Below are 16,932 nucleotides of genomic sequence, written 5' to 3' on the forward strand. Positions count from 1 at the left end.
TTGGAATGAAGTAGTTACAATTCACAGATTACAGGAGGTGTTGGAAATGTTGTCCCTCTACATGCAGACATTCCTTACATTGGCAGAAGAGGTTCTTATTTGCCCTTTGAAGCTGTTCTGCAGGAATATTTGAAATTCCCTTGCAAATATTTTCTTTTCTTCCATTTTGGGGTTACTGTTGTACACTTTGTCTTTCAGATAACCCCAGATGAAAAACCCACAAGGTTTAAGAACAGGTGAACATGCTTGAAAAATACCAATGCTGATAATTCTGTTCTGGAAGACATCGGACAAACCCTACAGAGATATATGTGTAATGGGGGCTCTGGTTCAAGTTTTAGGAAATGCCATTTTATGGAGTAGTTTATATAAGATTACCTAGGGAGAGCTGAATAAATGTCATAAGTTTTAAGTAGCATTGTATTTTATAAAACATAATAAATGGAGATTTTCAATATAATAAAAAACATGTTTTCTACCTCTCCATCATATCATAAGAATCTATTCTTACCTTTGCAATCCACACAAGGCAGTGCCATCATCCTCAGAATGAGAAATCATACGAGGCAATATAAGGTCTGCTGTGAAACAGAAGCTCAAATTATATGGTTCTTAACAAACATACTGACACAATACATGTGTACAGTGGCAAAACCTGCCTGAAATAAATTGTTTATTTTTTACAAAAGACTAGCCATACACAGCCTTTTTATTTTTCACATTTGTTGCTGTATTGGAGGACCACCTTTGTGGTCTAGTGGTCAGAGTTCCTGCCTACATATCCAGAGGTTCTGGGTTTAATTCCCGGGGCTACCAAATTTTGTGAGAAGTAGTGGGTCTGGAACGGGATCCACTCAGCCTCATGAGGAGCTGTTTCAAGGAAATAGTGGCTCTGGCGTAGAAAACAGAGATTAACGGCCTTGGGATCTGTTGCGCTGACCACATGAAACCCTCTATCCACAAAAGTTGGCTCTGACTTCGCCGACAAGCGGCAGTCGCTCGGTTGGTATAATTTGCTTGCGAACTACAGGCCGAAGACTTTCTTTTGCTGTATGGGAGGGCTGTTACCAATGAAACATATTTGCCATGTGTCCCAGTAATTTATTTGTTTAATAACTGTATATTATTCCATTTTTTCTCTCTTATCTTTAAAAAAAACTCTTAATAACAGGTTCTGTGGTTAACCAAATTGTAACAACAGTTTCTACCGAACTTGTGGAAACTCGCATGTTGCCACCACTGTCCGTAGAAGAGTGGGAAGGTTGTTCTGAATTGCATTTTGGGAAAAATGCATGATAATTGACATTTCTCCTTGCAGGCTGTTTCAGCCTTCATACATGATCCCACAGCGGCCAGTTAAGCCCCAGGTTGTGAGACCATCAGCACAGTATCCAGCTGGAATGGGACCATGTCGTCCTTCTCCTACCTACTTGCAAACACTGACAGCAGTGAATAGCAGCCAGGGCTTAATGCCGGGAATTGCACAGTGCAGCAACAGTCTTATTGCCCCACAGTCAAGGTGGTATGAAAATGCAGCTATTTGTCACCATTACTTTGATATTTTCACAAAATAAATAGAAACAAACGGCCATCATCAGGTGTATTACTCACGTATCTGTCACACTGCACTTAGTTTAACATTTAAAATTTAAAAACACAGGTATTCCTGATTGTTCCTTTTGTCGTTATTACCAAAATCTACTTCGTTGATGTCTTTGTTATTTACACATGTCAATTTTGATTTCTCTGAATTAGCACTTATAAAACGAAAGACCTATAATATATGGTTTGCACTGAAGATGGAGTTTGTATCATGTATCGTATGGAGTGCAACAGGATGCTTAAATATAATATTGTATTATTAATGCTTATCAGTAAGTTTCAGAACTTGTGCTGGGACAGTGGGATAAGTGTATTAAGGTGTGTTGCTGTGTTGTGTGCGCATTAAAATTAATATACTAGTGTTATCAGTATTATTATTATTTTATTATTTTAATTTACTATAATGATCAAGTGTTGTATATAGAAATAATTTGACTTGTCCTATATATATCCTATATCCATGGATGTTAATAAATTGAAAGTTGAATTTCTTCGTACAATCATAAGTTCTTTCTGAAAGAATTTAGCTATACCCATGAATTGTTCAAAATTGTTTCTTTCTATGCTTTNGCTTATCAGTAAGTTTCAGAACTTGTGCTGGGACAGTGGGATAAGTGTATTAAGGTGTGTTGCTGTGTTGTGTGTGCATTAAAATTAATATACTAGTGTTATCAGTATTATTATTATTTTATTATTTTAATTTACTATAATGATCAAGTGTTGTATATAGAAATGATTTGACTTGTCCTATATATATCCTATATCCATGGATGTTAATAAATTGAAAGTTGAATTTCTTCGTACAATCATAAGTTCTTTCTGAAAGAATTTAGCTATACCCATGAATTGTTCAAAATTGTTTCTTTCTATGCTTTTGGATGAGAACTCAGTCTGAATACTTATTTGGGAAGAAGCTTAATCTTTTGGCTTTGCAATTGCTTAGATTATATTAAAAAAACTGTTAGTGATATTAATTCATGTAGAACACATTTTCTTACTTGTTGGTCTAATAAAATTGTTACTGTCTCTCTTCAGCACGTTTTCACCACATTCACCCAAAACAGAGATGAATTCAACCGTATTATCAACTAACCATCAAGTGCCATCACCCCTCAGCAGCCCTGTACAAGAAATGGCTCCAGAGGCACCGCAGGTGCTTTCACAAAATTATAATCATGCACACACTTCTGGTCTTTGGAGTGAAGCACAGGCTTCAGGTCCTGAGAATCAAACGGACACTTCTGACCCAGGGAATGAAAGAGAGAGTTTTAATCATCATAATAAAGCACAGGGTTCTAATCCTGAAAATAGAGTAAAGAGTTCTGATCCTCTAACCAAAGAGAAGAACCCCCCAAAGGATATAGAAGAAATCAGGAAGGCTGCTGTGGCTGCTGCAGAAGAACTGGAAAAATTGGAGCAGCTGAAACAAACCACCAGAATGAATCTGCAGAGACTGAAATTAGCTGAGGAGCAAGCAATAGAAGAATTGGCAAGAAAACAAAAACACACAGAGGAGGCTGTAGAAGTGCATAAGGCAGGGAAGGTATGTGATTTACCATCATCACTGATCTCCTTGCTGTGCCTCACGTGCTTAGGATGTGGTATATTTAATCTAATTAAATTAATCTTCGTTTTACTTCTACTTATTCCCTTTGCAAATAGATATCTTCTTTTTTGAAAAGTATGGTTTCCTAGTTTGTAATGCCATGTACTTCAGGGAGAGCCGGATGTTTTGGTGGAATATATCACATCCATTTTCAGGGTTGAAGAGTTCTTCCCAAACTGTGTGATGGTACAACACAGGAAACTTTACTTTTCATAATCACCACCAAGAGATCCTCAAGGGCAATTTGTTTTGCGTTTCATTTTTAATGTTATGTTTTTCTAAATTTTCTTATGTGCACTGGTATGATTCTGCTTTTCAGACTGTTCAACCAAGACCAGCTGTACCAAGTGCCACTGCAGCAGCAACCATAAATTCCACACCAAAATTTCAGGAAAAACTTCCACTATTTACACATGAGAGGCATCAGGTACCTGTTATACAGGATAATCATCAGTCAGCCCAAAGACCAAGTGATAATGCCGATGATAATGGAAGTTCCACACAAGAATTACAGCTAAAACTTCCATCAGTCACACAGGAGAATCAGAAGTCACCAACTGCCAGTGAGAGACATGAGTCAGGAGCTACATGTGACAATCGTCATTCAGAAGACATGTATGAAAATCATAAGTTATGTGTTCCACAGAACAATTTTCAGTCAGGAGTCACACTTTTGATTAAACAGTCAGCAGCTGCACATGAAAGTCAACAATCAGGAGTTGCATATGAAAATCCTCCATCAGGAGATGCACCAGAGGATCTACAATCCCCTGTTACACATGAAAATCATCAATTAGGAGCTTCAAGTAAGACTCAAAAGTCAGCTGATGTTTGTGAGAATTGTCAATCAGGAACTGGCTGCAAGAATCAGCAAACATCTGGTGCATGTGAAACTCACCAGTTAGAAGCTGAATGTGAGAATAAAGAGTCAGCACTTGCACACGAGTATCTTCAAACAGGATTTACACATAAGACGGATCTGATAAAACAGAAGTCTAGTATTGCTTCAGATGGCACTGGAAATGCAATACCAAGATCGAACAAAACGTTTCCAGCTGTTGTGCAGGTGAATCAGGAGTCTGGAGCTACGTGCAAACCCAAGCCTTTAGAAACCACACGTGAGAATCATGAAACACAAGAGAGAGTGAATATCTCTTCAGACAGCACTAGAAATTCTATATCAGGATTGACTGCAGCTCTTTCAGCAGCTGTGCAGGAAAATGGGCAGTCAGATGTTGCCCATGAGAATAGTCAGACACAGCTGATACCACATTCTTCAAGCGCTGAGGGCTCCATGCCAGAATTGCATACAACAATTCCAATGGCTGTAAGAGAAAATAATTTGGCACAACATAAGTTGGATGTTTCTTCAAACAGTATTGGTAAACCTATACCAGGATTGAATGAAACATTTCCAGCAGTTGCACACAAGAATCAACAGTCAGATGTTGCATGCAGGAATCATAAGACCCAAGAAGAACAGAATGTTACTTCAGACAGTACTGGAAATTCTATACCGGGATTGAATGTAACATTTCCAGCAGCTGCGCTGGTGAATCAACAGCCAGAACTTGAAAACAAGAATCAGCAGCCAGAAATATCACCCAGGAATCATAAGATGCAACAGAAAGTAGACATAACTGCTGACAATGCCGGTAATTCTGTATCAGGAGTGAATGTAACATTTCCAGCAGTTGTATTAGTGAATAAAGAGTCAGGGGTTGAAGGCAAGAATGGGCAGCCAGGAGTTGCATGTGAACATTATAAGTCAGCAGTTCCATGTGAGACTCATCAGTTTGCTCAAAGACCAAGTACCATTATAGATACTACTAGAAATTCCATACCAGGATTGCACATGACATATCCAAAAGTCTCATATGAGAATCATCAGTCAGAACAAAGGCTGAATGCCACTGTAGCCACTATAAAAAATTCTGTACCAGCATTGCTCACGTCACATCGCACAGTAGGGCATCAGAATCGGGAACCAATACAAAGACCATTGTCTCCACAACCGCCACCTCTGCCAGCTCGTTCTCCACTCCCAGCACCGGTATCACTTCCTCAACGACCATCGCCTGTCCAAACGTTACCAATGTCGCATCATATAACACTTTCCCAGTCACAGTCAGTGCCTTATCTCCAGACTCACACAGTGGTACTGCATCCCCATCATGTGTCAATAAAACAGAGCCCACAGCATTCTCATACTGTAACAGCTGTTCACCCACCACTTCCACAACTACATCCTAAACTATTTTCAGTACCTCTGCCATCTATACATCCACAGTTTTCATATATGCCTCGACCAACATTATATCCTCAGCTGCCACCCATGCCTCAGGCAGCCCTGCATTCTCCTTCACTGTCTCAAATATCTCCACGTTTTCAGTTGTTACCAAACTCTCAGGCATCTCCACATTCTCGGTCATTACCAGCATCTCAGGCATCCCAATATTCTCAGTCATTAATAAAGCCACAAACAGATCCACATAGTCAGTCATTACCAGTTTCTCAGATATTCCCACATTCTCAGGTTTTACCATTATCTCAGGCATCTAAAAATTCTCAGTCATTGCCACTGCCTCAGATATCTCCACACTCTCAGTCATTGCCAATATCTCAAGCACTTCCACATTCTCATTCCTTACCAGTGTCTCAAACATCTCCACATTCTCGATCGTTACAATTATCTCAGACATCTGCACACCCTCACTTGTCACCAGTGTCTCCAATTTATCCGCATTCTCAATCATTACAGCTGTCTCAGACATCTGCACATTCTCAACCAGGGTCAGCATCACAGCCATTTCATCAACAAAGATTAAAAGTGCCTCTGCATTCACCATCTGGAACCCAACCATTTCAGGTATTATCAGAGCAGCAGAGGAGTACAGAAAATATTCCACAATCATCTCCAGTGCAAAAAGAAGCAATGCCTCCTCCAACTCTGATACGACAACGTGTACTCCCAAAATCGGCACAGTTAGTAGGCTCTCACATACCTGTCTCTACACATTCTACAAGTAGATGCACATCACATCAAACTGCCTCTGTGCCAACTACTGTCCATTCACGGCAGTCAGACCCTTACGTGAGTGTAATTCCACGAGGCAGTGTATTGGAACAGCCTTCAGTCATATCGCAGGAACCTCATGTAGCCATTACTTCATCTTCAGCTTCTCTCAGTTTGCCCAGTAATACTGTAGAAGAATGTCCGATTGACCTGTCCATCTGTAAACGAAAGTCACTGAGTGAAGACAAAAAGAAATCACCATCTTCAGTCACATCCACAGTTGTGCAACTGGACATGAATGATGAACAGAATGTTGCTGGTCTGAGTTCCTCATCTCCCAAGCATCATCAAAGAACACAAGATCAGCCAACAGACATTCTTAACCCAACTCCAGAGGAGTGTAGTGTTACAAATCATTCTGGCTTGTTGCACCGTGACCAAAAGATATCACAATCCCATGTCTCACAGCATGTACCAACAGAGAATTTGAGGCATCAAGAGCAGATTCAAGCATCTGAGACAGGTAATAAAAGAAAGATTCCTTCTCATGTTACATCAGTTTCAACAGCAAATCTTGCTACTGAAAATTATAGATTAGGAATGAAACCTAGCATTCATCCAGTGACAGTACCAGGAAGTTCAGATGGAAAAAAACGTTTTGAAACTCCACATGATCAAAACGTGGATGATAGTGTTATGCATAGACAGCGTGTGCATGTCTCCACACATCATGACACAATGCATTATTCCCACCATCCAGTGTGCAGTGCACATGGACCCGTACCACGCAGTGCATACATTCCAGTTTATCATGAAACAGTGTTTCATGGTGTTCAACCAGAAGAGCAGCAGAGGGCTCATATAGCGGGACTCCACACTGCAAATGTTGTAGCATCTGACAGAGACAGATACTGGTCAGCTGATAAGCAGATACCACCTACTGCAACATTGACTCCAAATTCAGTTACTGTAGAGGGTGACCACTACCAGCGACAGTCACGCTTAGTGTGTGGACGTTGCTGTGGGACTGCAAGGTTCATGTGCTCTGCTTGCCATAACCAATGGTACTGCAGTTCTTACTGTCAGGTTGGTTCACATAATTTTATAATTTAAGGGTGATATTACAGAATTTGTTAACAGCACCGTCCAGTGTAACTCAAATGTATATTTACATGAATGCCTTTACATTACCTAAGAGACCCTACATTCAGTGCTGTTAATGTTCTTTCTACTTTAGGAGTTGACACATCTACAATGTTGTTACTGCTGGTGACAGGGAGTTAAAACAATTATGAAAACCTCCAAGAACACAATGTTCAAACTGAGTTTCAGTAATCTGTGAATAATTTGAATGCTCATGCTTGAATCCTGTTCAGTTGAATGACTGACTGATAAACATACCTCTCTAATGTTTCCAAACAAAGGACACTTTGAATTCAGAAGCAACCCAGTACAGAGCAGAGTGGTGTAGGGGTACTGCTTTAGACTGGAGACAGAATGTTTCATGGATGTCCTATCTTGGGTTTTTCATGATTTTCCTCAATCTCTTCAGACATATGCAAAGACAGTTCTTTGAATAGGTCATAACTCTCTCCTTTCAAATGTGTAGTATTTGCTATTCATGTTTATCTTCCCATCTCATCTCATGCCGGGTTACCTGTAGGGTTCAAGCATTGCTGTTAAGTACCTTGCAGTCATTTAACTGATCAAAAAACTTACTAAAGAATCTTGCCCTTTCATGACTGATGTGGGATGCAAAGAAAAATAAGTTAACCATTCATGCATGGTTGTTACCAGTCGTTTGGTTCTGGAACTGTGTGGAATGGAAGTGAGAGCATAGATGAAGGGGAACTGCCAACAGTTGAAGATATATGAGAGATGTGTCAATAACCCCAAGATAGAGGGCAGTCATGGCTAACAGGGAAACATATATTTTAAGTGTCTTAACACTGCTGTCAATATCAAGACTGTATAGCATGTATAATAGAATGACTGGGTAATTCCATGTCAAATCAACAGCAGTTGTCATGACCACCTTGGAGTTCAGTGAAGTTTTTTAAGCCTACAGAGTCTGGTGAGTAAGCAATAAATATGAAGTTCTTCCTTCCTACGTCGGTTAATTCAGTTATGGGGGAAGCAATCATTTGAACTTCAGTGAAAACTATCTCTCTTCTTGAAGAATAAATTCTGAAATACCAACATAAAAATATTTGCCTTTTACTAGATGTCAGCAACCACCCTCATATATGTATACTTGCCTGTACTTGTGTTCTATGTAATACATATCAGTTTTATTAAATTTTATTCCTGATGAATGTTTTAGGCTGATAAGAAAATGTTGGCATTAGGACAAAAAAATTTTTATTCTGTCTTGTCAGTTATGAACATTGTACATTTCTTCATAATCTCCATTGTCATTATGTTCTGCCACCATTGAGTGGCTGTTTACAATTTTCTGCACCAACAAAAGCAATGAATAATATGTTAACTGAATAAAAGTTCGATTTTTCATTTAATAATAATAACAACAACAACAACAACAACAGCAGTAATAATATACATGTATCTCCAGATTCTACTTGCCAATTTTATTTCCCTCCTCATAACTGCAATGTGAAATCTACCATTCAGCTGTCCCCAGAGAAGTTTAAATAGACAGGCAATTTTAATTTTTCTGTATAAGCATGGATTTAAAATGTGGTTTTGTACTGGCCATGCCTGTAATTTGTGCTGAGTATTGTGCCTGGGCCAGGAATATAGTATCTGGATTGCACTTGCTATCTACAGTAGATTACAGTTACCAGAACATATCGGGACTGGAGTACTTTTCCCCAATTAAGCGGCTGCCTCAAATACATGAAGTTAAACATAAAAGAGTTACATGTATGTACAAAGGATAAGTTTTCATTTATAGATTAACAAAAATTCTGACTTTAGATGAGCTGAAACAGTCATGCAAGTCACAGAAAAATATTTACCCTACCCTAATAACAAATTTGATTCATTATGTATTAAACAGGCATGTGCTTAACAATTATGACATTGGAAGAGTTGATCGAGTGTACTGTGCCATGTTCTTTTGAATAACTGCAACTGAACAAGATCAGTGTAGGTTTCTAGTGCACATATAGTACTGCTTTCGTTGCCTTCCTGCATGAAGTGAAGTCGTAGACAGCAATAAATTTCCTAGCATCCTTGTCAGTCACTCATTCAGGCTTGGTAGTGTCATCATCATCATTGGTGACCTGATCTTCTGACGTATTCTGAGGTTTTGCTGCAACATATTCAGTAGTTGCTTCCTCACAAACTTAATTTTCATTATAATATTGAAGACGGTTGTCATTGCACGAAAACTCTTCGTAATTTCCGACTAGGTGCATTCCCAATATGGCATAATTTTCACTGTTGGATTTATTTGGCATCTCCATGTCTGTGTGCTTAAAGCCACGGTGAACAAAGCAGTTCAGAATGTTCTTGGTACTTTCTTTTGTCAGCAGTTGCCAATAAACTGTACTGCTTCTAAGAGCCCAATCCTTGCACTGACCTCCTTAACTGCTGTAGATGATGTTGGTAGATTTTCTTGGATTGCTTCAAGGTTGTAGTTCACAAACTTCGGACAGTATAAGGTCTTCAGATATGTTATGATTCCTATGTCCATTGACTGTACTAAGGATGTGGTGTTGGGAGACAGATTCCAGTTGTAATATTTTCCTCTATTTCCATTGTAATTCCACATCCCAACTCATTAACCATTTCTTATAAATTTAAGATGTCATCCACGCACTTTTATTAGCGCAGTACAGAACTGCATTAAGGGAGGAACATAGACCGAGGGTGTTTGAGAACAGGGTGTTGAGGAGAATATTTTGACTGAAGAGAGATGAAGTGACAGGAGTTTGGAGAAAACTGAATAATGAGGAGCTTCATAACTTGTACTCTTCTCCAAGTACAATTAGAATGATCAAGTCAAGGAGGATGAGGTGGGCAGGTCATGTGTGACGAGGTGACGAGTAATGCATATAGGATATTGGTGGGAAAGCCAGAAGGAAAGAGACCACAGGAAGACCAAGGCGAATGTGGGTGGACAATATTAGAATGGATCATAGAGAGATAGGATGGGATGGTATGGATTGGATTGATCTGGCTGAGGATAGGGACCCATGGGGGAGTCTTGTGAACATGGTAATGAACCTTTGGGTTCCATAAAATGCTGGGAAATTCTTGAGTAGCTGCAGAATTGGCGGCTCCTCAAGAAGGGCCCAGCTCCAGGAGTATGTAAGTAAGTAGTACAGAACTAGTAAACAGTCCATACAAATCCCCTAAAAGCACCGAGGCTAAGCCCTTTTCCTGATAACCAACAGCTTCTGTTTTATCAGTTCCTGACATGTTCGAAGAGCACAACACACTTACATAATCCATTGCTTTCTTTGAACCAGTTAGATTTGCATTTTTCTAGATTAGAAAACCATCTGGCATAGCATGGTAAAATAAGTGTTTAATTGAGATTGTAGATATGATTTGGCCAAAATTTCGGAAGCAAGTTTGATAGCTTTTTAAATTTCCATTGTTCAGTATTTAAGCATCAGCACTGTCCTTCTCGCTGTGTGTTTCTTGAATTTTATCAAAAAACCTGCATTTCCATTGAGACAATCAACCATCTGTTTGAAATTGTTATGACCCAGCTTTTTGGCTAACTCCTCTAACTTACTTTTCAACATTGGACCACTGACACATACATCTTGTGCAGTTATGATAGAGAGCTACTGATTGAGGGCCTCTTCAACATTGGATCCTTACCTTTATGCTTCTGTTTTTGGGAAGTTCCCTGTTGGCCGTTGTGTAATGTCCATTTGTCTTACAATTTCTCTTGCTGCTGTAAAACTCATAACAGTTGTTGATTTCGGTACTCCAGTTATCTCTGCCAGTTGGGGATGACTTAATGTTAGGTGGTTTGTTTTTAATTTGTTCAAGTAAGACAGTTTTATCTCTGAGTGTTAAATCTCTTCTAGGCGTTTCTGTAGGGATCTAAATTTTTAAATGAAGAAATCACTGCACACGCCACAGTAGACTCACAAATGCAGTCACTGCAAAACTGAGAACAACTGTGGCTGTGTTCATTTATACTGACTGAGGAGTCAGCGACTCATTGATGACATAGAAGTCACAAGTGTGCCATGTGGTAGTTACTGGCCCAGGTAAATGGCATGGCATCCCAAATAAACAAAGAAAATTCTTGTTATATTCTTGATATTTTCCCCTTAGGATGATCATGTTAATTGGAATCCACTAAATGCTCTTCTGTTGCCAGAACACATACTGAATTCTAATCACTGGATAGAACTGTAGCACAATATGAGTGAGTTATTTATAGTGTGTTGCTTGGTGTTATCAGCTTCCTGATGAGGTTTTCAATTTATTTCATTTCAGATGCGACACTGGAGATCTCATTCTCTTAGCTGTCGCCGACCAACTACTGAATGAAGACAAGTAGTTGCTCAACAAACAACTGCCATGATGTCTTTAACTTCTTTTATAAAAATAAAACATAATATTAACTTTAAAAAGCCATATATTTGCACATATTTCTGTAATAAAATGTTGATTCTGAACAAAAATTGAAAAAGAACGATAAAATTTTATTTAACTTTATTCCAAAAGAATTTTACAAATTGTGTCACCATAAATCACTCTTAAAGGGACTACTATTAAAAGCGGTTGAGACTGTATGACCAAACTGTGATATTGAGTACCTAATATTAAATAGAAACATTTTAAACTAGTCTCAGTATGCCACTTTTAATAAGATTTCAACCAAAGTGTTCATGTATTAGTATTAACTGATTATCAGTTTATTTTTGTGTGTCACTTTTCCTTTTTGTTAATACTGATATAAAGTTCAGAATGTATTGTTGTAAATCTTTTTTTTGCAGTATATTAGTTATGTGTGTTTCTTATGTAGCTTTGTGTGTGCACTGTAGTAGAAGTGCCATTGTGTTATTTTATGTTATGACTGGATACTGACAAGTTTTGAAGCGAATATATCAGTAAGAACTGTTTCTGCAGTTATTTTTTACATTACATTTTGGTTATTTGTGTACATTCATAAGAGAATCTGTATATATTAAGTTCAACTTGCATTTCTATTATATCTTAGTTCCTACTTTTGTAATACTGTGAAGTGGATAGATTTTTTTTTTATGTAAAAGACTGAAAGTTATGTTTGTAGTGTGGAGAGAGATTCTGGGTCTTTCCCGTTTTATTGAAAACGGACATGAAAAATTAAAAATATAGGTGTACTAAACAGTATGTGGTGGCTGCTTCTGTCATCATCATTTATAACTCAGTGATATACAATTGATGTTGCACAGATAAGTGCAAAAAAGATATGGCTCCAAGATGTATCTAGTCATGAGCATCCCATTCCTAACGAGAAGTGTAATATTTCTCTCCCTCTGTTACCTATAAGAAATCCAGGTTTTATTACATCAGAATTGTAGAACGATTAATTTTAATGTTGGAAACTTCTCAGTAACAAGAAATTTGCAGGTATTTCTAATAAAGCCAGTTTTATATACTTGTGTGTGTGTGTGTGCGCGCGCGCGTGCTGTATTCCGGCAGTTCCCAAATTGATTCACATAGAATCATGGGGTTCTATAAGGAATTCTCAGAGATGGCACAGGTTTCATAATAATCTTCAGTCTAAAAGAAATGTTACCTTAAAATCTGAAAGCAATTCTTCAATATCACATTTTCCTGAATATAACACATTTCTTTCCCTGGAATACCTCCTAGAGAACTGATTGTGAATTATATTTATGCCAGTTCCTTTGTATTGGCTATTTTAATATAGAACAACACTAGAAATGTTATTTATTAAAAGTAATTTGTTTTCTTTTATATTGCGATAACAGTAAAATATGTAAGATCTATCCTTTCACTTCACATAGTTCTGTACAATGACATGTAAAATTTTAATGTAGCCTTTCAGAATTAAGACATGCATTATATACAGGCAGAGTATGCGGTAGCGTAGTTGGTTGAGGCACTATGCTACAAGCCGGAAGGTCACGGGTTCAAGTCCCGATGAGGTCATTGAATTTTTTCAGTTAACATAATCCTTCCAGGCGCAGTCGCCCTGGGGTCAACTCAGCCTCTAACAGAAATGAGTGCCAGGAATATTCTTGGGGGTAAAGGGTGGCCGGTGCATAAGGCTGACAATCTTGCTACCGTCTATGAGCCGATTTATCTAGAAAATGTGGGAACCTCAATATCTCACAACCCTATGGGCCTCCACGGCATGTTACAGGGATACCTTTACTTTACTTTTTATTATATTCAGGCAGCACTTAAAATTTTGTCAAATACAATAATTTACCTACCACTGCTACCTTGGAGATGAGTTTACTCATGGAAGTATGTTGTTTACTAGAAATTTTCAGGATTTATTATGTGTCTGACTTGAGTTCACTACGAAAATCACAAAATAGTGCTCCAGTTTTGTTCCATTTTCTATTATGTAACCTCCAACTTTTTCTTTATGTTATCTTTGAGAAGTATTTATCATTGTCAAAATGCTCCTGTGGTGAAAAACAGTTTTGAAATGCTTCTTTGTGCTTGTATCTTATTGAGTTTTGCAGTGAAGTTAAGAATTACACTAAGAATTTTAACAGACACATGAGTAAGACTGAATATTTAATCAGGGTGAAAATGGAGAAGACCTGATTGTAGACAACAAGAAAATAAAAACATACAAAATGTTGAAGTATGTGAGAGTAATATTTTCAGACTATCCTGATGGTAATGTGATATTCATAATAAAACTACTCAGGGAAAGAGAGATGTTAGACAGATCAGTTCTCTGCTACTAAGTGACAGAACAGCAAAGGTGATGGAGACAAGTAGTACAGGTATGTGCAGATCAGATACATGGGAGATTATCAGAAGGAATGGAGATGGATTTAACTCAGTATGGTAAAGTTCATTTTGACAATATACTTTTTATGTTAAAACAAGATGTGAAGTCACCATCTGAGTAATGTTTTATTATTTTGATTAAATAGAGCCGATTGTCTAGATACTGTGGGACCCTCAACGTCTCACAACCCTATGGGCCTTCACGGCCTGGTACAGAGATAGCTTTACTTTTTACTTAAATACTATTATAGCACTGATCTATTTTGATTATAAGTGACCATCTTCAAGGGGATACAAGATATTAAAGGAAACTTTACAAATTTGTATGTTTGACTGAAAGGTTTAAAATTATGAAGTAATAAAACATTTATAACAAGTTAAAACTAAGTTCATTGGTATGAATCATAGTTAAATGCAGCTTTCTGTACTGATGTGTGGCTCTTGAGAGGTCGGACACTACCTCTCAAGAATCATATAGTGATACTGTGCAACATCACTGTACTAATAAAAAAAAAAGCATGAGGCAGCAGTGCACAGTACAGTGTGATCCACAAATTATCAAGAAAGCTACATTTAACAGTGTTTCGCACCAGTGAATTTTAATATTATTTTTCTTGTTTATAAAAATATTATGACTTCAAGGAAAAGTCGAGTGGATTCAAATCAGGAAAATGTGAAGGCAAGATGATTGAACCCCAATGTCCTGTCCATCCTTAATAAGAGAGGATGTGTTCTTTCAGAGAGATGAGCATACTAGAGTCCACCAAGACAAGTCACTATCACATATGGTCCAGTTTATGCCTGACAAAATTCCAATAGACGATGGTGTCATGTGTAACATGAGCAGTGCTAGTGGATGGATTAGGATGTACAGCATTTGATACTTCCTTTCATTGTGTGCATTGTGTCTGCTGCACTCAGTATGTGCTGGTGGATTTAATGCACCTGTTTCTCTCAGACCTCTGCAGACATATCTGTTGGGTTGCCTCCAATCTGGATTCTAGCACTGTTATTATCTCAATGTAGCTATAGCATTTTCATCATAAAAGCTGTACACAGCACCTAACAGCAAACACTCCATTACTAAATCGTGCCATCTCATTCTACTGTTATCACTATTTTGCTGCTGGAAGTAATGAGCCGGAAGTGAATGCAATGTGAGTTGTGTTTTACAATGTTATGAAGGTTCCACCACGCGAACACCCAAAAAGATGACACGTGACCGGAAATTTGAAACACCAGAACACCGAAATGGTGATCAATTAGGTAACTGTCACATTTTATGTTACAGAATGATCTTGTAAACATCCTCCCAAGCTTCAGCCATAGGTTTTGAAATCATTCCTTGTGAAGATGCAATACATATATAGTAATGTTTCTCAGGTACAGTAATATTCTTTTGCTTGTCTTAATGATTGTTGTCTATACCATGAACTCATTTACTTCATGAAACTTTCACTTTATGGTTTGAAGAAGAGTTGCTTTGGTCATGGAATCAAGTAAATAATTACATTGTGCTGTTCCTGTAAAATTATATGTTTGTAAAGTCACTTTTATTTATAGTTGTTTCATCTGCATTTTATCAGTTGTATGGAGGAAAGTATAATAAATTCAAAAAGGCTGAAAGAAGCAGTGGCTCAGTTGATTATCTTGCTGTGGTAGAGGTGAAACTCCATCCTGTGGTCAACTTCTAATGGCAACAGTGGATTCTAATAGAGTTTTCTGCTTTTTCTCATCATATACACACAGATCTTGGCTCATGTACATAATAAAAACGAAGCATCTCATTAACATTTCAGTGGAATGGAAAAGGCTTTTATTTTTGGGGTTAACCTTATTGTGTCTAGGATTTGAGGTTCTCATAGCAGTCATTATGAAAAATTCTATCTTCTGGGATATAATGCCACGTACTCTGTTGAATGTCAATCAACGTTTCAGAGGAATATGTTGACTTCATCTTCAGGGTCACAGAATAAACCAAGCAAGCGTGCATGCATGTGTGTGGGGGGCTAGTTGCGCTGTTTGTATTTTTTCTATAAACATTAACAAATTTTCCATAAGAAAGAAACCGATAATAAATACTGTTAACCCAATTGATAGGTCACTTAATAAATAGTACTGAAAACTCTTCGAATAGGGGGTGTGCTCACTGTCAGTGTTCATGTTATAAACTGAAAGATGAATTTGGGTTTAATTTCATAAGCAGTTAAATTATTCCCTGGTACCTTTCACTCTGACCCTCTGTTTCAGTCTCTGGCTCAATCTGTCCCTTGTTGTAGTTTCCACTGAGTTCACTGTTTAGGATTCTGATTACACTTGATCCTCAACTTGCAAGTAGGTATTCCAAAACCTTGTTTGTAAGTTGAAGTCCCATAAGAAATAATATAATTAGTAGTAACCAAGTACACCTAAACTCATGAACTAAGCCTATACAATGTACAATACTGTAATATATTAGACAGTGTTCATGTTTTTGGATGCTCAAAAGTTGAGCTTTTATATGTGGAGGGCCAAATATAGTCTACTTAGAAATAAGTAGAAACTAATTTCTGTTGTGCTTGAGAAACAAGTTTAGGAAGACAAAGTTCTCTGCAGATACAATTTTTGTGGCATATTTTAGAAATATGTTTTTTTTAAAGAAAGGATAAAATAAAAGAACCTCCTTGTTTCATGTAGAATTTGAAGTTTATTATTGTACAAGCCTGTAATTAACATCTGAGATAACATATCATCAGACCAAATACTGCAGAATTATTATGAATGATGAACTGGAAGAATGTGCTTATTTTGAAAT

The 16,932-nt window shown here is 37.7% G+C and overlaps 1 protein-coding gene across 6 annotated transcripts in view; it reads left to right on the forward strand.

Moving 5' to 3' along the window:
- LOC111864329 overlaps positions 1 to 12,689 on the forward strand; it is a 92,901-nt gene extending 80,212 nt beyond the window's left edge. For 5 of the 6 annotated variants that reach the window (XM_023851508.2, XM_033751394.1, XM_023851507.2 and 2 more), the window contains exons 7-10: positions 1,319 to 1,522; positions 2,638 to 3,145; positions 3,528 to 7,310; positions 11,652 to 12,689. In XM_023851508.2, the coding sequence (XP_023707276.1) occupies positions 1,319 to 1,522; positions 2,638 to 3,145; positions 3,528 to 7,310; positions 11,652 to 11,705 (4,549 nt within the window). In that variant the 3' untranslated portion in view covers positions 11,706 to 12,689. The remainder of the gene's footprint in view (positions 1 to 1,318; positions 1,523 to 2,637; positions 3,146 to 3,527; positions 7,311 to 11,651) is intronic. The other variant, XM_033751393.1, reaches the window with a different exon arrangement.
- The last annotated feature ends 4,243 nt before the right edge of the window (positions 12,690 to 16,932 follow it).

The sequence above is a fragment of the Cryptotermes secundus genome, unplaced genomic scaffold (assembly GCF_002891405.2).
Source record: "Cryptotermes secundus unplaced genomic scaffold, Csec_1.0 scaffold216, whole genome shotgun sequence".
Lineage (NCBI taxonomy): Eukaryota > Metazoa > Arthropoda > Insecta > Blattodea > Kalotermitidae > Cryptotermes > Cryptotermes secundus.